Source organism: Phoenix dactylifera, unplaced genomic scaffold (assembly GCF_009389715.1).
Source record: "Phoenix dactylifera cultivar Barhee BC4 unplaced genomic scaffold, palm_55x_up_171113_PBpolish2nd_filt_p 000064F, whole genome shotgun sequence".
NCBI lineage: Eukaryota > Viridiplantae > Streptophyta > Magnoliopsida > Arecales > Arecaceae > Phoenix > Phoenix dactylifera.
In genome coordinates, this window is record NW_024067673.1 from 2,065,572 (window position 1) to 2,085,946 (window position 20,375).

At 39.0% G+C, this 20,375-nt stretch overlaps 2 protein-coding genes across 4 annotated transcripts; both read left to right on the plus strand.

Annotated features, from left to right (window-relative positions):
- Nucleotides 1-1,344: 1,344 nt before the first annotated feature.
- LOC120103714 (protein cornichon homolog 1-like) lies at nt 1,345-14,161 on the plus strand. Of its 3 annotated transcripts, none has more exons than XM_039116167.1 (5): nt 1,345-1,562; nt 5,829-6,010; nt 10,059-10,181; nt 11,239-11,317; nt 13,774-14,161. In XM_039116167.1, the coding sequence occupies exons 1-4, from the start codon at nt 1,488-1,490 to the stop codon at nt 11,306-11,308; spliced, it is 450 nt and encodes a 149-aa protein (XP_038972095.1). In that variant the 5' UTR covers nt 1,345-1,487; the 3' UTR covers nt 11,309-11,317; nt 13,774-14,161. The 3 variants fall into 3 exon arrangements, with proteins under 3 accessions (XP_038972095.1, XP_038972096.1, XP_038972094.1); XM_039116168.1 differs by lacking the exon at nt 13,774-14,161 and adding an exon at nt 13,433-13,659; XM_039116166.1 differs by having other exon boundaries at nt 1,346-1,562; nt 13,742-14,161.
- A 115-nt stretch (nt 14,162-14,276) lies between these two features.
- On the plus strand, nt 14,277-19,984 carry LOC103708434 (DNA damage-repair/toleration protein DRT100). Its single transcript, XM_008793356.4, is given in 7 exon segments — nt 14,277-14,300; nt 18,552-18,803; nt 18,805-18,828; nt 18,830-18,862; nt 18,864-18,921; nt 18,924-18,980; nt 18,983-19,984. Coding segments are annotated over 7 exon segments (1,167 nt in total). The 3' UTR covers nt 19,702-19,984.
- The last annotated feature ends 391 nt before the right edge of the window (nt 19,985-20,375 follow it).

Consider the following 20,375-nt stretch of genomic DNA (forward strand, 5'->3'; position numbering starts at 1 on the left):
TGGGGAAGCATATGGTTGAGACCCTCGTGATTCCATCCACATCATGAGTTTTTTTTTGTTTGTTTGTTTGTTGCTTGAAAAAAAGTGAAACATGTAGGGCGAGAATAATATTAACATGTGACAAAATAAAAGAACAATGACACTAATATTGCAATAGTGGCTCCCTTTATCTAAGACCAATTAGCTGACATGTGAAAGAGGACTTGTAGGCATGGCTTAGTGTCTCAGAAAAGTGCAAAACACATAGAAATTTGACATCAACCATGTCATACTTGTAATATTGGTTGTTGAAAGCTTAGGTTATGAATTTATTGGGTAATAGGAGAACTTGTTAAATACATTTTCTATTAGTTTCTAGATTTTTGGAGCCAAAATTATATGCGAGACTCTGCCCATACTCAGAAAAATTAGTAGTAATAGATACAATGATAATTGACCTTACTACGGGTGCTAGTGAGTCAATTTATGCTAAGTTGAGACATAAATATTGAGTCATCAACTTGATAAATTGGCTGAAAAATTCAATTATACTCTAATTATTAAATATTTTAAAAAATACATATATTGCTTAAAATAAGAATGCGATCCCCAAGATCCCCCTCTAAATTAGGAGGATGCCTCCCTTCTATTCTTCTATGCTTGATGGCACCCTTCTTTTTGCGCATGTTCTTCCACTCTCCTAACTTGATTTGAAAGTTAGGAGAGTATCAATCTTCACACATAAGGAAGAATAGAACAGGGAGGGACTCTTTGATGCTTAAGCCAGCAAAAGGGATTTTGAAAAATAACAAAGGAAAAAAAAATCTGAATAATGAATTAAAAAGAAGAGTCAAAGTAGAGTCTACCTATATGATATGCTAAGCCTCTTTTTATAAACACAGAATTCTTGCCGAATCGGTATTGAGCTTGATATTTTAAAATATGGAAGGTGATAGCATGGATGGGCATGAATTAGTTTATAATATGACATAGTTTTGTAGATAAGAATAATTAGAGAGATCTAGGGTTCACAAAACTGATCCAAATAGTCGATATTGGCCTTGATCTTGGTCATGGTCATGGTCATGATGCCCCGTTCGAGCACAAAACATATATTACATGAGACCAGCATAAAAACTAAAAGCAAGGTACTAGATCAACTCAAGGAACCAGGGTTAGCTCTTTTTTAGGGTTGCGTCTTGATGGCAGGGAAAAGTTCTTGGACCCTACTTTACGATTATTTTTATACTTTGATTTGACCCGGCTAAATTATTAATTATAATATTTTGTTGTTCGCTATCCTAGCCGTCCATCAATTCCGCCTTTAGCTTTAAATCAGCCTCCCAGTTCTATAAACATTATTCCTAATTTATGTTTTAAAAGTTCCAGCTTACCCTTGCCCAAACCCTCCTTCGGCTTCCTCGCCTTGCCGGGGACTCTCAAAACCCGGACGGGTTCCATGCGACCTCCGCCTCTGCGCTAAAGTGGAGAGAATCCCCGAAAACTCCATGGCCTGGGAGCTGCTCCTCTGGCTCTACGCCTTCGCTTCTGTGATCTCTCTCATCGCCCTGACCGCGTACCAGGTAACCTCCAAACCAAACTCTAGCTCTCAGTTCCAGACTAGAAGCGTAAATCCTACTATTCGAACTCTTATTGACCTCTTTACATCTCAATCTCTCGCGGAAATATTTGAAAACGTTTGAACTTCCGTCTTATTTTGGGAAAGTTTGGTGTTTTCGAGGGTGTGGAGGAATCGTTCTTTCAATTTATAGTATCTGGCAATGGAAGTGGAAGTTTGTTTTATGGTGAGTGATTCGCGGGAAAGTCTCCTCCTTTTATGCTGTTTAGTGGAGTTTCTTGAGATCTAAACGAGTGTACTAAAAAAATTGATATTGATTGTCTTAGTAACAATGCGAGGGCATTCCCTTACTGGAGATAATATGAAGACGCTGTACTTTAAATATAATCTCCAAAATAATTTTGCAGTCGTTAAGATGCAAACAGAGTCTCTATCTCTTCCTCTTTTCGTCTTGTTCTATGTCCTTTTTGTTTTTTAAAAAAAGTTTTGGATTGAGTTCCTTTTTTTTGAAAAATTGCAATGGATGGAATTCTTTTGAGTGTGTGTTTGCTGCAAGAGCATGATAATTTGGGTTTATATATGTTTTTTGATTTTCAAATTGGTCCTTGTTAAAATTCATCAAATTTCTAAAGGAATCCGTGGAATTTGAAACTATAATTGAAGATTTTTTATTTTTTATTTTATGCCCACGATTTTCCTTTCCCTATGAGAATATATCCAAAAAGGTGGGAGGAAGGTTGTTGCTTTTTTTTTCCCTGCTGGAGTGGAGGGTCTCTTGATTTTGGGTGGATGTAATGACACGAGACATGGAACTTATGGAAGCATGGGAAGTTCCTGTGCCTCAGTCCAATCTTCAGTAAGATCTAAAAGTTAGGAGACACACATATGGAAAACAAAGATCTTTATACTTTAATACACACTTCGGTCTTGGTATACATGAAAAGTGGCTCTTATCTAGGGCTGTAAGCAGGTTGTATTGGTTCGGGAGATGAGCAAGACCCAAACCCCATCCATATCTGAATCAGGTTAAAAAATTAAACCCAAACCTAATCCAATTCATTTCTGGTTGGATCAGATTTAATATTAATATTATTCAGTCCATCAGATTTTTGGAGTCAAATTGGGTCCCAAATAATCTAGATACAAATCATAATAAACATATAGAAATTGATTATCTAGTTATATCATAAACATATCATGTAATAAAGTAATGGAAAGAAACATGTAAATGTTATCAAAAGCATATTCTACATAGAATTTGATTGATAACCACTCATGATTATAATCAACAAAATAATTTATTAAGAAATTATATTATGAGGAGAAGACTAATTTCTTATATTCAAAGAGGATTTGAATATATAGTATACTAGTTTTTGGATCGGTACGGGTTAGTTCGTGTTCGGATTGAGAAATTAAGGATCCAAATCCAATCCATATTTGAAATGGGTTATGATTTTGAATCCGAGCCTAATCCAAATAACTTCAGCTCGGGTTGGACCATATTAATTTTGGATCAGTTCTAGGTTGGAAGTGGGTTAATCAAATCCACCTGTAGCCCTACTCTTGACATAAAAAATTTGATATCAGTTATAGTTGATTGCATTCTTTAATACATCTTAATAATATCAGGATATTGGTTTCATGTGTTCCTTTTCACTGTTTGCGTGCTGCTTCTATATAAAGGAATCAATGGAAAAACTAACTAGAGCATACATATCATCCAACCAAAGAATGCCTGTTTGCCCCTACAGCAAAATCACTAATGTGTTATTCAAAAAATGTTGGTAAACAATATCTATTTGAGAGACCAAAACAACTTTGAACCCCTCCAATTTCATGAAGCGTGTTCACCGACCCTTGGAGTTTGTCATACTTTTGGGCATATTATCATATCTGAAATACTTGATTAATGGGGTGATATCATTTAAATTTGTTCCTTACCCTCCTTCCACTAAAACTTTAAAGAATACAACTGAAGCTTAGCAACCAATCTCAACTTGACACAACATATAATTTTGCTGCTTTATCATTCCTTTGAACCTGCTCGATGACTTTGTCCTGGATGTAGTCATGATTAAATATTTCAACAACATGTATGGTGAAGTTTTGGTTGTTATTTCTCTTCCATATGTGCATATTAGAGTGTTATTTTTTAAAGAAATTTGGATGTAATGAAATCATTTTAATTATTTTTTTATTCATAGTTGTACCCATAACGTTTTCATTTAAGGATGTAGGTATATGCTACTTTTTCCAAGCTATATTACACTATTGCGAGAGATAAACAAAAATTAGACCAAAGTCCCGCAAGGCTGTGCATTGTTCGCATCAGCATCAGAGTCTATTTTCACCTTGAAATCATTATCCTACACATCGTAGATGTTTTTGTGAAACGATTTTCTTTGTTGTTCATCGCTTCCACTGATGTGTGTCCTGAATTGTGGATAGAGTTGTTCGCAAGATCTTATGTAATCCTGTTCGCTAAACCAGTAAGCTTTTGTTTCCTTGGTCTTGAGGTTGTCCATTGCGAGATCTTGGGAGTAGGGGGCTTGTCAACTAATGCCTCTAGAAGATTGTTCGCCAACTTCAACCTTTCCCATGCGGTTGTTTGTGGATGCTTAGGTTGAATGATTTTTTGTGGTGTATTCTCTTGTAATGCTTTTTATCACCTTCCTGATGTCATGCTTAGAGGTAGATCTTGGACAGTAGGTTGGAACCAAGGTGGAAGAATCTGCTCTCTGAAGCAGATGTGCTATAAGAAGTGGATTCTGAGAAATTGGAATATTGAGCCCTTAGCATATGACCACTAATCTATTATGATCAATTCTCATCTTGAACATCAACTACTAATTGATAACATGCTGCCGAATCTGTGTGCAAGCTTCATTTATTTATTCAAATTGGTGACATTATGATGCATATTTGATCACAAAAGAGATTTATGTCCTTCCTTCTACCTTCCTGGCAAGCATATCTTGCAAAACATTGTCATAAAATTGGATTGGAACATTCAAATCTATGCGAAATTGTCAATAAAAAATATTGATATCATCATATGTCAGTTTTAGAATTATTTATCATGTTTAAATTAATATTATTTGATATATTCTGAAAATTGTCTGATAACGGATATAAGCTTGTTTCTTCTAAACATTATGAGCATTATAATCATAAGCTCAAATAAACTTTATAATGGAATGGTACTAAATGAAACTTGTTATATTATCAAAACCATTACAAAGCTTAACTAAACATGGCATCATGTCTGCGTATAGTGGCATAGAGATGCCGACAATAAACTCATGAAAAATATCACTATGCCTTAACATATGTTAGAATTCTAAATAAATCAAAGGCCAAAAAATGGAATTGTTTATGCATTAAAACCTTCTCTCATGATCATTTTAGGTGAAACTAGTTCTAGGAATTGCAATGGCCTTGATCTTTTCTTGTGAAAAAGAAACTTATATAATTTGATATAATAAAGACAAGAGACATGGAACTTTAGTAGCATAAGATCACATACCATGCTTTGAAAAGTATCCATCATTAATTACTTAAACCCCAAAGGAATCATTAACATGTTTCTGAGCAAAAAGGTGGGCCCACCTTGTTTCGTTTTTATGAAGAGTAAAATAGAATTAAACAGAACCACAACTGCTTGAGGTCCTCCGATGAAGGTGGATCTTCTAAAAGTCTTACCAAGAGGAAGCAATTTTCATTTGTTTAGTCGTTTTTCTAGGCTTTTTCCCAACTTTTGGGAATGATGCTAGGGATTCTGCTGCAGTCTAGTTTGTTTTCACAGTGTCTTTGCTTCAATAAGTCTCTCTTATACACACAATTTGATGTAAGCATAGAATTTGGTAGTTTATGTCTGTTCCCATGCTGGTCTCTCTCTCTCTCTATCTATCTCTGTGTGTGTGTGTGTGTGTGTGTGTCTGTGTGTGTCTTTCTCTAACACAATCTGGTATAAGTGTGGAGATTGGTAATTAATGTCCGGTTTCCACACTGGTTTCACTTAAAACCTCTCTAGCACTTGATTTGATAAGTTAAAGAAGCTGGATGGGTACAATCTTGACTTTGCTTTTTGTTCATGAATACTGCATAGTTGGATTCATTTTGTCTGGTTTTCTAATGCCATTTTTTTTTGTGTATGTGTTCATTATTGGTGGTAAGAGTGCGTTGCTCTACTTTATAGTATTTTTGAATATTGGCTCATTCCTCCTGTTAACCTACCTTTATTTTGTTTTTCATACTTGGGAACCAGCTTATTAACTTGTCTGATTTGGAGTTTGACTATATCAACCCGTATGATTTATCGTCTCGCATCAACGCTGTTGTCATTCCAGAGTTTCTGGTTCAAGGAATCTTATGTGCTTCTTTCCTCCTAACATGGCATTGGTTTCCATTTCTGATAATGGCACCAATTACTTGTTACCATATAAACCTGTAAGCATTATCTCTTACCTTTTCTGTTATATGAAATAAACTTCTTGTAGGATGTGCTTAGTTATGTTTGTATATATTTATTAACTGCTAATAAGCATATTCATAGATTTTTATGGTTGCTTTGCTGATTAAGCACTACAATAAACAGATTTTTAAAACTGAAGAATTTGTATTAACCACTGCTAAGGAAACCAGTTTAAGGCACCCAAATATATAACAGCTGATGCGGCAGAACCTTTTTCATCATCGTAACATCAGCCAGGCCCTCAGAATGTAATATTTATACATAAAGCAGGGGTGAAAATTTTGACACATGCCTGGTGCCATGATCTGGGTTGTATATTTGGTTACTCAAGCATTTTCCCTTCTTTTTCTTGCACTATTAAAATTAGCTAATTGAGTCAAATTATGATGGTTGACCATGGTTTAACCAGGGTGGAAAATAACCAAAAAGTGACAAAATGACGAAAGCGATAATATTGAAGATTGAATCAGTTAAAATGTACTCAATGTGTGTTTATATCTTTAGTAATTCATATAGAGTAAGATCTTGTAGCTTATTTGTGAATTTGGCGGAAGTATCACTTGCAAGAGTTTTATGCAATCAATTCATATTAGTCTGTCATTTTTATGCACATAAATCATGCACTGTTGTTTGAGATGTAAAATGCGGCTTGGTAAGATGGAAAGAAAAGGTGATATATGCTCCTATCTTGGTTGGCATCAGAGGAAGGACAAATCCTGTATGGAACATGATACAATTTTGGTAGGGTCTATATCCTACAAAACAGGATCGGCGGAACCGTCCCAAACCAGGCGGTTCCAGCTGTTCTGAGCAGTACCAGCGGGCCACCGGTACGGTTCTAGCAACGGAAACGAAATCCGTTGCCGGAGCTAGAGAAAGAGAAGGAAAGAGAGAGCGAGCGGGGGAGGGAGGAAGAGGGTGAGAGGCCGGCGAAGGCCGCAACCGGACCTTTGTTTCGTTTGAAACAGAAAAACTGGCCACGGAGTCTCCCTTCCTTTCTCTCCCTTCTTTCTCTTTTTCTCTTTCCTACGGTCTGCGTACCGTCTCCTCCATCGATATAGGCTCGGCACGGCCCGTACCGACTCGTGTTGCCGGAGAACCGATATAGTGCCCGGTATCGGTTTCACCAACTTTGCTGCAAAAGGAGGCTGATGCAATTGTTTCTAGTTTGTATTTCCAAATGGAAAAGGAAAATAAAAAGAGATTAATATTATTGGTGATGAATATTCAATTAGATTCAATGATCTTAAAAATGCATCATAGAAATATGTTTAGGACATTGATTTTCGTATATGCTTCTAACTATTGACATATCTAGCCCATGTGATATTTTTAAGCTCCATTTTCTTTTTTATGGTGGGCTTGCAAGCTTGCTCTGCCATTATTGTTATTACCATTGCTATTGTTATTGAAGCACAATTATTATTTATGAATGACAATAGTATTCATAATCTGGTAGATCACCAAACAGGCCAGGTCTAGCCTGACCTGAATTCAGTTCTTTTTGAATTTAGACTGGGCCAACGAACCCATTCGCTGATCTGGTTGGATCCATGGTGAAGTTGTGGTCCGTTCACGAAATCGCGGCAAGTTGGGCTAACATATAGCAACCAGACTGAAAGTTTCTTGATAGCCAATTTTATGTATTTGAGTGAATCGCCTAGTCACAGGCCTAGCCTAGTTTTGTTTCCCCTTGTTCCAGTTCCTTTATCTCTTCAAACATTCTTTCCTAATTCCTACCATTTGGATCTGCATACTATCGCTATAACCTTTGATGGAGCAAGCATTGAAAAAGAATATAATGAACTTTACACCCTCATTTTTGTCTTAATACTATGCTTCAAACTATTAGGGGCCATGTACTTTTAAGCAAGGATTTGAGTGCTGGTGGCATGGGGTGTGCTGATAAGTGGTTGGCACAGGATGCATCATGCGGAACTCAAAAGAAAAAGGACTTGAGTGCCTCCTTTTAGTTAAAAAATATTGAACAAGATTTATTGATGCCATGCCAACCTGTGTTGCTACTAGCTTGGCTCGGTATTTGCTGCAGAACATAGACGAGCATGTGCTGGTGCTTGAAACTATGCTCTGAAATGGTATTCGGCAATAAATCTATCCAACATAGAGGTTCATAGACATTTCTGAACACTAACTCTTAATAGTTGTTTAAATCAGCAACAAGATCTGCTTAAATTTGCATATTGGTCATAATCATTAGAAGAGGAAGATAAAATCATTATGATAAGAGGGGCTTTCTAGACATTTGACACATGCTTGTTCTGTATAATTGACGAGATCTTTTGGAAGCGAATGAAAGTCAGGCTTATCTAGAGTATCTACCAGTAGCCTTAAAGTTCATTTAGAACAACACGTCATTTTTTGGGTTTATGTACGTAGAACTGTATTCAGTTCCATCAACAGACAAAGCTGCCTCTGTATCAATCACATGATGTTAAGGCTGCAAATGGATTGGGTTGACCTGTGACCCGACCCGACCCATTTAGACCCGATCCGACCTATTTTTAAGGACCCATGGGGCTGAGTCGGGGTCTCAAATTGGACCCGTTCCATTTTTCGGATCGAGTCTGGGTTTATTGAATCTCGACCCGACTCGACTTTTTATTTTTGGGTCAATTTTGGATCGTTTACCCAACGACCCGATCCAACTCAACCCAAACCCGGATTATCCATTTTGGGCCCGCATGCCCACATCGATTCAACAATTCTATATGTCTTCCTTTGTGGACAAAGACTCGTTGGAAATAGTGAGAGGCCCTACTGCAAGATGGTAGGTTTTTGGACGCTAGTCTCGCTGGTCTGGCCGCAAGTAACCGCCCTCTGGCCTATCTTGCCACCCTCCACACGGAAGAGGATGAGTTAAGGACTTAAAATGTGGTATTCAATTGGCTGTTTCCTTAGAAATGACCACAATATTTAACTTTAAATCCCACTGAGTGTGCGTGATTGGACAAATAATCGGATCCCTCAGCCATCTATCCATCTATTGCACGAAAAAGCTGCACTTATTGCTTGGCAGTGAATGTGAGACCAAGTTACCTCTGTCTTCCTCTGTTCTTCTGATGTATTTATTTTTTTAAAAGAAAACACAAGTGGCTACTATATCTTAGATCCTTAGAAGGACCTGTGACATGCAAGACCTGTCTTAGTGAACCCACAAGAGCCTCAAGAAAGCCATGGTTCTTCTGAATTTACTCATTATATCATATCCTCACATATCCACAACTATTATAAGATGATGCTCTTTACTCTCTCTTTTTTGTCATCGTTGCATTCACCAGCATGACCCGATCTAGACCTGAACTGGACCCAAATTTTTTGGGGTGTGTCTGGGTTATGCATGAACCCAATCTAACCCGAATGACCCATTGGGTCAAAAATTGTAGCCGTGGACTCAACCCAATCCAACCCGATCTTCTATTGGGTTGGGTTTGGGTTTAAAATTAGGACCGAAAAAAGAACCGGGTTGGGTCGGGGTCACTCATGACCCGGTCCTACCCGACCCATTTGCACCCCTACATGACATTGATGTAAAGTTTATTCCATCTCTATTTATGGGGTCAGGGAACTGGTTTCCTTTTCTCTCAGTTTTAACTTGATTTGAAGACAAGACCAATTGCATGTATAATGCTAGCTGCAATTGACATGTTACAACATATTTTTAAATCAAGGCTCATTGATTTACTACAGATTTATTGAAACCCAGCCACCACTAAGATGCTGAGCCTAGTCTAACTCAAACTTGGGCCACCAGAAAGTAAGATTGAAACTTGTCTAGGCTGGCTAGTATTTTGAGTATTGGTTGAGAAACTGGATTTTATATTGTTTGGAGATTCAGTTAATATTCGATATGGGATTTCTTTTCTTCTTATTGTACAAGCAAGATGGCCCTCAGATATCATAAATATGTAGGCTGATCTTGTATCTTTGATTGCAGACTTCCTTACACAGTAAATTTTTGTATTCACACTGCAGTGTTTTTTCCTTCTTTTAATCATTTTTCAGGTTTATGAATAGAAGACATCTTATAGATGTTACCGAGATCTTTAGACTACTACATGGAGAAAAGAAGTACAGAATAATCAAGCTCTCTATCTACTTCAGCATATTTGTGATAGTCATTTACAGGTCTGTTTTTACTCGTTCTGATTGCTTATCTTCTATATTCACCATAAAGTTATATGCTTTGTTTCTCATGACATATGCAGTTGTTTCCTATCAATTGCTGTAATTACTAAAATTGTTTTCATAATCATGTAACTTCATTCAGTGCAAAATAAAGTATGGGGGACAAGATGGAGATAGATGTTTAAGGGGAAGAAAGAAAATAAGTCAAACAGTCCTTGTGAAACTCATTGTCACCAGCTGTTTATTGATCCCCATGAAAAAAGATAATAACTTAAAGCAGTAATCCAAGATGTGTTTTACATCCCTTTGTAGGTCACATGGCATTTTTCATCATATTTAGTTTTGTCACTAGCACTGCTTATTGTCAAAATCAGTTCATATAAAAGCAGATATTTTTTATTTAAGTGAGATTTTTTGTGCACTTGGAGTCCTAATTAACACCTTAGATTTGTGATTGTAGTGGACGTTTCCTTAAGATTATTCTAAAGCATTTTGTCGTTTAGCATTTTGCAAGGATATGAAGTTTATTTTTTCGAGTATATTACAACATTGTTGTTGGTGTCAATATGATTGTTTGACTGTATGTGTGCTCCCATACCTGCTTTTCTTTCCCACGCCTGTCAAAATTACAATGTACCTAAGTTCCACTATTCCAGCCTATGCTTCTGGTCGTCTAAGGTTTTAAGGACTTTGAATGCTTTCAAGGAGATTCTCTTTCCAGTAAGGGGCCTTTGCTGGCAATATGTTTTTGAAAGTAACTCTGATGAGGTAACAAATTCGTTGTTGTTTCTCCGGTCAGTTCTCATTCATCTTAATCTCAGGGTGCTAAACAAATTTCAGAAGGTGTACTTTGTATTCTGGTGTATAATAATAATTAGACGAGTGCTTTTGGGTTCTATTCAAGGTTTCACTTCTTCGTACATGTAATAGTGTTTTCTCTTGTTCCGATAACTTCAGATCTTTCCTGGTTTCACTTATAATTACATGTCACAGAAGGCGTGTTCGGGCATTCGTTTGGTTGTCAGCTTGATATGTTGACTTTTGAAATATTTTGCAGGCTCGTGATGTCTGCTGTCCTCTTGCTTATGGATGAAGGTGATGGTTCTCTGGAAACATTCCTGAGCTGAGATTGTCAGGTATTCACCTTCTAGACATTCTTTATGGATTTGGCTACCTTGGTTGTGCATGGAAAGGAAGTTTCTTTTGGATTGTACATGTAGTGCACGTGAACATTCTCATGTTTGCCAGTGGCTTGCTCCTAAAGTTTTTCTGCAAATGCTCCCGTACTTCTTGCATGCATCTCAAAATTCTGGCTATGTTGCACTAGCATCCAATGAAGTCTGCCTTTGCTGCTGTGCAGTGGAGCTGAATCTTATCCATCCTTAATGATATTTGACTGCATGTTATTTCAGGTTCTAAGCCTTTCTGCTTGATGTCTTAATGTAAATAAAATTCTAGCCAACCTACTTTTTTGTTGGTGAGATGGAATGAAAAGGACTAGGAAAAAATGAAAATTTGCACGAACTATTACAAACGAGTCTGACAAGCCAAAAAGCTCACATTAAGTTATTTGACCACTAGTTAAATTGACGAGGTACGCTAGGATTTTTTTTTTAGTAATATTTAAATAAGAAAAGCTTCAAACTTGTTTTGATGGCTTAAACTCCCTACTATATAACAAGGTACTTTAGAGAATAAATACAAAACTTTTAAACTTTATTGTGTTTTGAAGTTGTAACTTTTTTTTTTTAATAAAAAAAGGCATCTCACAAGCAAACCTATTCATGGGTCGAGCATCCTGCTCAGCCTGTGCAAGCTTGAAGACTTTTGGGCAAGCTTGGGCCAAGATTTTAGGCCTGGTGGGCTGAGCCATGCCTAGAAAATAAACCCATTTATTAAGCAGGCCAGGCTCGGGCCCAAGCCCGGCCCAGAATTTTTTAAAGACTAGGTTTTTATATTTAAACCATAGATTTTGTTGATATGTAAGTTTATTTGGATAAGATCTAGAATCTTAAGAGTACCTTGAGTTTTGAAATTGCTATTAAAATTGTTCATATTTAGCTTTTAAGGTATTTTTAGCATTTTTTAATGAAAATATTTAGGAAACCTGAGGCTTGGCCGAAGCCCAAGTAGGTGCTGGGCTTGGGCTTGGAAAGTAGATCTGAAGGCCGGGCTAGGTTGGGCCCCGGGCCTAAATAAATTGTTTTAGTATTTGGACAAAGCCCGACCCAAAACCGGCCTAACCCAGCCCATGAACATATCTACTCACAAGCATATTCCCTGATGGTCCTCAATAAGAAAATGGTTCTTGCCCGGAAACATGATGTTATATTGAAGAAAATAATAAAACAGTTACTAATATTACCAAACTGCTAAGTAAATGAATGGTGAATCGGTTTTCCCAACTAGTATTATGTAGAGATATAATTATCAATGGCAAAGTTTATTCTCATCAATTTGCTCAGAGTAATGGATCCTACTTTTGCATTTGTTCCCTTCCAAGCTTAAAAGCTTTTGAGTTGAAAAGGTGTCTTAAGCTATTTTTTAAGCACGTTACACCAATTTCTTCCATTTCTTTGTTGGCCTCCCCCTATTTTCCCTACCTTAAGCCTGAATTGAGGATTTCCGTTACTGGAGCTGTGCGCTCTGTTAGACACTAGTACAGATCTTGTGTAGCAATGTTTCGTACTTTGTTCTTTGTTGTCGCTACCAACCTCTTTCAAGACACGTTTCAGCTTTGGTTTTCCTCTTTTACTGTAAACTCAACTCAACATCCTTGACTATGTTATGCAAACCTCGCACTTTGGACCTCTAACTTCTCCTACACATAAACAGGTGCTTAAATTCATGGCGATGCATATGACTCAATGTTCCATCTATGGATTACCACCTACATTTTCCATAGCACCTCAGAATTTTGGAGACTTCTTACCCATTTATTTAGTGGCCGGAGAATAAATGGTTTTTCAACTAGGAGATATTATTTTTCTTGATCCCTTGTTTGAAGGTACCAAAACTGACTTTTGACCGACATATGTTGTAACACCTCTAGAAGATCATATGCATAAATGCTTGCGTCACTCACCGTGCATTTTAGCATATAGGGCAAGCATGAACACATAAAAAATGTACTTAAAATGTTCATTTCTACATGACTTCATATCTAGAGATAGAAGGTTCCAGAGCTTTGTACATTGATTCTAAGGCACTATGTTATCCGAAAAGGTAATAAGAGATAATGTAATGTGCAGAAATGAAAGAAAAACTGTTGCCTCTTAATCCGAACTCCAAGGATGACTGCAGGATGAGTTTTCTTCACTGAATGGCCTGAACATGAAGTGATTGCTTTTAGTGATTTCAATCTTTGTGCTTTGAAAAATTGATCTTATTTGAAAATCGAGCCGATACCACAATGTGCCTTCTTAGATATTGTAAATTAGTCATAAATGTTTGAACTAAGGTGTCTCTTGAATTACCATCTTCCTCTTGTTCACTCCTTTCCTCATCTTCCTCTTGTTATGATAGTAGTAAAATCATAAAGTTTGATTACCATTCTGCAGGACTTCATGCTTTATCCGATCCTCATTTGCAGAAATCTAGTATGTGACTATTGAAGCCATCACTTGGGGTGTTGAAAGTTGTTCTGTACACAATCCATGGAATCAACCAAAACCAATGACTGATCAATTACTTGATGTGGCATCTAATGCATTCTTATACAAAATTACTATCTAATTTCTTTATTTTAAGGATTAGAATTTTGCACATTTTGATAGTAATTGTTAATCATTAGCCACTCTGTTTCTGTTTCATCTTCAAACCGGTGAAAAGTGAGAGTTTATTTCACCATGAAAGTTGTTCAAGAAGTTGCTCATTGACTTCTCGTTTCTTCAATTTTCGGTCCATATCAAAGTCATGTTAAAGAAAATGGCAAACAGCAAAGCCTAGATTCATGTTGGTGCTATAATTTTGCACATCAATCTCAAATTTCCTTTTCCCCTGTGCTGCTTCTGCTCGCCAATGGCCAAGCGGGTCCGATGAAGGCCAGACTTGGCAATGAGGCAATGAATTGCTGAGATTATTGCAGGCCGTGCCATGGGGACAGGAACAGATGGGCAGGTACATGATCTTACTTAGACATTCACCTTGAGCTACACTAGCTCTTTTGGAGGGATAGCTTCTGTACGGATCACACTGCACAACTCTCAAAGCATTTCAAAATTTTTCATTCATCTGTTTACATAGGTCTCGAAGCATCCATCATGTGATTTAATGGTGGATTCGCATGAAGGGAGATGAATCCTTCGAAGAAAGTCTGTTGTTTTGAAGTTTGAACCATTCCGGCAATCTGCTTGTACAAATATAAGGTAAACAGCACAGCATAATTTGATTTTGTACCGGGGGTTATACATAGAGGTAGTCCTCAAAACCCTTCTGCAAATGGGATTCGATTTATGGGTTAGAAAGTGAAATCTAACAATATCTTTCCTGGGAACAATTCAGGTTAGCTATAGGTTTTCGTTCATGAATATATTTCAAAAAAGCAAAATAATGCAGAATATCAAATATCTAGTGATTTGTATGGTAATAACAGCATTTCATTGCTCATCAGGAATTCTACCCCATGATAAAAGAAAAGGAGGAAAAAGCTTATGAAGAAGGTGGGTTTGTAAATAGCTCGAGCACGTTTAATGGCAAGCTCGTTGCTCTATTTCAAGCTATAACAATATAAACAAGCTCGTTGATCTATTTCATGCTATAACAATCATAGGAGAAATTATATCTTGCATGATGTGCACCATATAGTGGTGCACCGCACCAATCGCAGGTGCTCATTCTTGTCGGATTTATAGGAACACCACACCAATCACAGGTGCACCACACCAATCACAGGTGCTCATTCTCTAGTTAAAACCCTCCTCTCATCATGAGAGTTTCAAGATTAAAGTCCAAGACGGTAACATCCTCAATTTCTTTGGACTTAAAGAGAGCTAGGGAGGAAAAGACGGTAACATCCTCAATTTCTTTGGTCTTTCCTCCCGTTCTCCCAGAGGAATATATATATATATATATATATATATATATATATATATATATATATATATATATATATATATATATATATATATATATATATATATATATATATATTCATGGGCTCGATTGAAGCTTTACTCTCTTCGAAGTCCATTCCTGCCCAAGTCAGAGTTTCACAGCTAGCTCAAAATAGAGACTAGGCTCTAGAGACTTTGGTTCGTTTCGTAGCTCGCTTGACCACGGTAGAGCTAGACTGAGCTTGGTCGAGCCCAAACAAACACCTTGCTCGTTTGAACATCGTGAATTTATTTACACCAGCCGCAATTTGCAATTATAGATGTTATTTATCAGCTGTAATAAAAATTTGTAAAAGAAAAATTCAAAGGTGTCCTGGTACGAGGGGTTTGTTGCCACCAACATTTGAGCTGAAGAGACCGGACAAGCTCCAAGTTGGAGAGATCGGATGAGATGGCAAGTGGTTAGCTATGATTGGGCTAAGAGATCGACCTAAAAGTAAGAGAGAGAACATCAAAGGTCACCGAATTTTGTCAAACATAGGATTCTTTGATGCCTAAATCAGATAAAAATTTTAAAAAATAGTGAGGATTTAAAAAAATAGTGAAAAAGTATCAATATAAAAATTTAAAATAAACAAACCTAGAGATCCTCTGGCTGCCCTTGGACGGCGGGCATGCATTTTAATTGCTCAATGAGCAATAACCATCCACACACGTCGTGGGTTTAAATGCTCAGGTTGCGCAATAACCGCTCCCATGGGCACTTATCTTGTCATGAAAGGTCCAGACTTTTTCTGAATTGAAAAGTGAGCTTATTATTAGTTTAGTTGGGCTGTGATTGAAGGTGTAATATTTCTTGCCTAGGGTTGAGGGAGTTATTTAAAACCATGTAACGTGCTGAAGATTAGATTCTGTCCAAAATAACAATATTTCTTGTCTCCATTAGATCTGTTTCATTTTATAGTTTCCCTGTAAATGGACAGGGGCACACGGCAAAGGACCGAGGTCCAATTAGCCTCTGTCCCATATTAATTAGAGGTTTGGAATTTGATCATCACATGGGTTGTGGGCCAGTGTTTCCAGTCCCAATTACACGGCCCATGTTCTCCTGCTCCACGCCACCTCCTAGATGTCGTCCTACGCACCGCTCAGATCTTGCCGCGTGGATCCCTTAGTTGGATCGCACATGATCTCCACGGGGAGTTTGGTCTGTGCCGTCTCCACCTTGGTCGCCCTGTATCTTTGATCAAACTTAATCTTTACCCTTGTGGACTCGACTTGAAGCCATCCGCCAATGTTCCTACTCTCTCTCGACTGCACTCAATTTGTTTCCCGGTGGAAATCTCTGACTTGAGTAGTCTAAGGTAAGTAGCTGAAAAAACATTGGACAGCATTAGAGAATGGATACCTTTCTTTTTTGGTAGGGAATGGATGCTTCATGATTCTCAACAACTAAAGCTCTTCATATTATCTTATATATCTTAACTCAAATTTAGACTACCTTGAATTAATTTGTCTTGCATTTCAAATTTTAATAGTGGGAAAGATAACGTGGAAGTGTAGACTTTGTAGAATTGTCGATGCAAATCTGAACAAACAAATTATGATTACGATATTGGATGACAGCCGGTTGAGAACGTTCGGCGCTGCTTCGAAATCAATGAGAGCGTTAGGGGTTTCGTTTATGACCGACCTCCAACCTAAAACAATAAAAATGAACCGGAGAGTGTTCGTAGAGAATTCTCCGATGTCAAGTCAGTGTGATGCTTAGGGAATAGAAGAGGTTCTCCAGGAGTGGCAGCGTAATGGTCTGTCAGGATAGCAAACTGCTTATCTGAAAGGTTTTCCTGAGAGTGAATTATGTAGGCGAAGGCTAGTATCTATCGCCCATAAATTTGGGCACGTGGAATGGCTATGATTAGCAGGTCTTCACACGTTACGAGAATTAGGCTCGAGCGTTTTGCACACGTATCAGCTCCGTACGTCTCATTGGTGCAGTTTCGAAAATTGCCTAGGGTCATGGCCAAGGTGTTGCCAGTTGTGGGGGTTTTGAAATTTGAAAAGCCACCATCATGCTTCTAAGCTTGCCACGTGGCGGACCTTGGTTGGCAATTCAAAAGCTTCGTAGAGAGCTTTGGTTGGCCATCCTTTTATATGAGCTTTGGTCGGCTCGAGACACGTCAAGCACTATTCACAATGGTATAATATTACCATGCTAATTATTACATACTTGCTTGCAATATTGAAAAAACTAGAGTTTCTTTTTTAGCTCTAAATAATAGAATTATAAACATTTTTTCTCTATGTTACTTTGTAAAACTAAAATAAATCAACAAAGTGACATTGTAAATGTTTGAACCATCCTCTCATTGTTATGAGTATGTTTCATAACTTAGATATAATTGTTATTACTGCACAGTGTCAATTTTAAGTTCTAACAATACCGATTATTGATCATATGAACTGTTATTTAATATATCACGCAAAAATGATATTCATAATAAATAAAATTATATATAAACAAAATTTTCGAAGTTTGGCATGTTAAATCCGATTTCAGAAATGGTCATCAAATAATAATTGTTTAGTGACAATTTAGAAGAGAAAAAAAAAATCTCATAAGATTCATGGGATTAAGTGAGAGATAAAGAGAGTTCCTTGGACTTTGGAGGCTTTCATTCTTCGGCAACCACTCAGGGAGTATACATTAATTCCACTCCATAAATGGTTAATAAATGCCATCAGGATGCAACAACTCAGACAATCTCGTTCCTAAAATCCTTCACTCTGAATAATTTCTTCTTCAATTATTTGTTTCCTTTACCCTTGCGGACAACCCCATTTGCGATCCGAAGTTCGTAGATCGAAGGGCAAGTGCCGCGTTTAATGCAGGAAAGAAGATTAAAAAAAAAAAAAAAGGTCCTGGCCAGAGACTAGACCAGTGGCTGCTGCCGCCGATGGCAACATTTAAGCCCATTTATTACGTTAGTTTCACCTTCTCCTCCCCGTATTTCCACCCTGTTTTCGACTTCTTTTGTTTTGATTTTTAAAGTAAAAAAACAAATAAATTCCCGTCCCTTGCCAAGCTGTAAAATTTCATCAGATTCTGCGAGTGGGATAACGACACCCTCGTTCACCACGTGTCTACTTCCATGCTTTGTTCCCGCGGTTCCCCTCCCTCTCCTTCCATCTACCCTCAGCTCTCAATGTAATTACAAACAGAACCCACAACAGCAGCTTCCAATTTAAGGGCAAAATCGTCACAGAAAAGCATTTTAAAGCGTCCTCACACTGACACTAATCGCCCAGCTTGTAGAGTGAGAGAAGCGCAAGAAAGAGGATAGTACTCACCTCCAAATGGCTCCTTCTTTCTCTCTCATCTTTCCTCTCTGTTTCCGTCCTCGTCTCCGCCACCGCGGCCTGCCCGGCGTCGGACCGCGCCGCCCTCTTGGCTTTCCGCTCCGCCCTCTCCGAACCCTACCTTGGGATATTCTCCTCCTGGACCGGGCACGATTGCTGCTCGCGCTGGTATGGCGTCAGCTGCGACCCCGCCACCGGCCGCGTCGCCCGACATCACCCTCCGTGGCGAGTCCCGAGGACCCCATCCTCGTCCGTGCCGGCCGCTCCCGGCGGATCATTGTCCGGACGCATCTCCCCCGAGATCTGCCGCCTCGACCGCCTCACCACCTCGTCGTCGCCGACTGGAAGCGGATCTCCGGCCCCATCCCCCCCTGCATCACCTCCCTCCCCTCCTCCGCATCCTCGACCTCACCGGCAACCGCCTCACCGGTCCCCTCCCCGCCGACATCGGCCGCCTCTCCCGCCTCACCGTCCTCAACGTCGCCGACAACAAGCTCTCCGGCTCGATCCCCGGTTCTCTCCCCTCTCTCTCCTCTCTGATGCACCTCGATCTCAGCAAACAACCTTCTCTCCGGTCAGATCCCTTCCAACTCGGCGGTCTCCGCATGCTCAGCCCGCGCCCTCCTCGCCCGGCCAACAAGATCTCCGGCCCAATCCCGGCTTCGATCGGCTCCATGGCCCGCCTCGCCGACCTGGACCTCGCCGGCAACCAGATATCCGGCGAGGTCCCGGCGGCCCTGGGGTCGATGCCGGTGCTATCCTCGCTGTACCTGGACGGCAACCGGATCTCCGGGCGGATTCCTGCGGCGATCATCGGGAGCCGGGGTTTGGGGATGTTGAACCTGAGCCGGAACGCGCTCGAGGGAGAGATACCGGACGCGTTCACACCCCGGTCCTACTTCATGGTCCTAGACATCTCGTACAACCGCCTCCGGGGTCACGTGCCGAGGACGCTGTCATCAGCGGCGTACATCGGTCACCTGGACCTGAGCCACAACCACCTATGTGGGCCCATCCCCAACGGCTCCAATTTCGACCACCTCGAGGCCACCTCCTTCGCCGGCAACGACTGCCTCTGCGGCACACCGCTCCCGGCCTGTGGCTAGAACGGGACTCCACTGATCATAAGCCCTCCGTTGTCGAGATCAATGGAGGGTGTGTGTGCACTCGAGTTGCTCTTCTGTGTGATGTTATTTGTTTCTTAAGTTATCACGGAGTTGGGAAATATCGGCGAGGAGGTGGTGGAAAAAAACACCATCGCTTGAGACTCGTTAAAGTTTATGCAGTTTCTAAAAAAAGAAAAAAAACAAAGAAAGAAAGAATGTTTTTCACGTAATGCTAAATTAAAAAATTGCAACTCTTTTATGAAGGTGTTGGGATTTTGAACGACTTCATGTGGATAATATCTACATGTGTTTGTATAATTGTGCCGATATTGATTCCCTTCATTAAAACGAAGGGCCTCCATGCACCCATCTCATCAACTTCACCTACAAGCCTAATATACATAAATACATACAAACATAACTATGTACTATGTATATACATATACATATGCATGTATGTATTGTTTATTCAAAGTGCCTTACTTTTGAACATCCTTTTCACTAATCAATCAAAAAATTGAGATTAATTCCGGTATGAACTTGTGGCTATATAGTTTTTGCTATTTTACAATTACCAAAAAGGATGGGGGATCATGATTAGAAATAATCGTCGTTTTGGGTTATAACTTCATATAGTTCTAAGGAATCATAATAATGCTCGGTGGATGTTAAAA

Coding starts and splice junctions, on each gene's coding strand:
- LOC120103714 (XM_039116167.1), top strand. CDS start 1,488: ATGGCCTGGGAGCTGCTCCTCTGGCTCTACGCCTTCGCTTCTGTGATC. Junction 6,011..10,058: donor ACTTGTTACCATATAAACCT/GTAAGCATTATC, acceptor ATCATTTTTCAG/GTTTATGAATAGAAGACATC. Junction 10,182..11,238: donor TTTGTGATAGTCATTTACAG/GTCTGTTTTTAC, acceptor AATATTTTGCAG/GCTCGTGATGTCTGCTGTCC.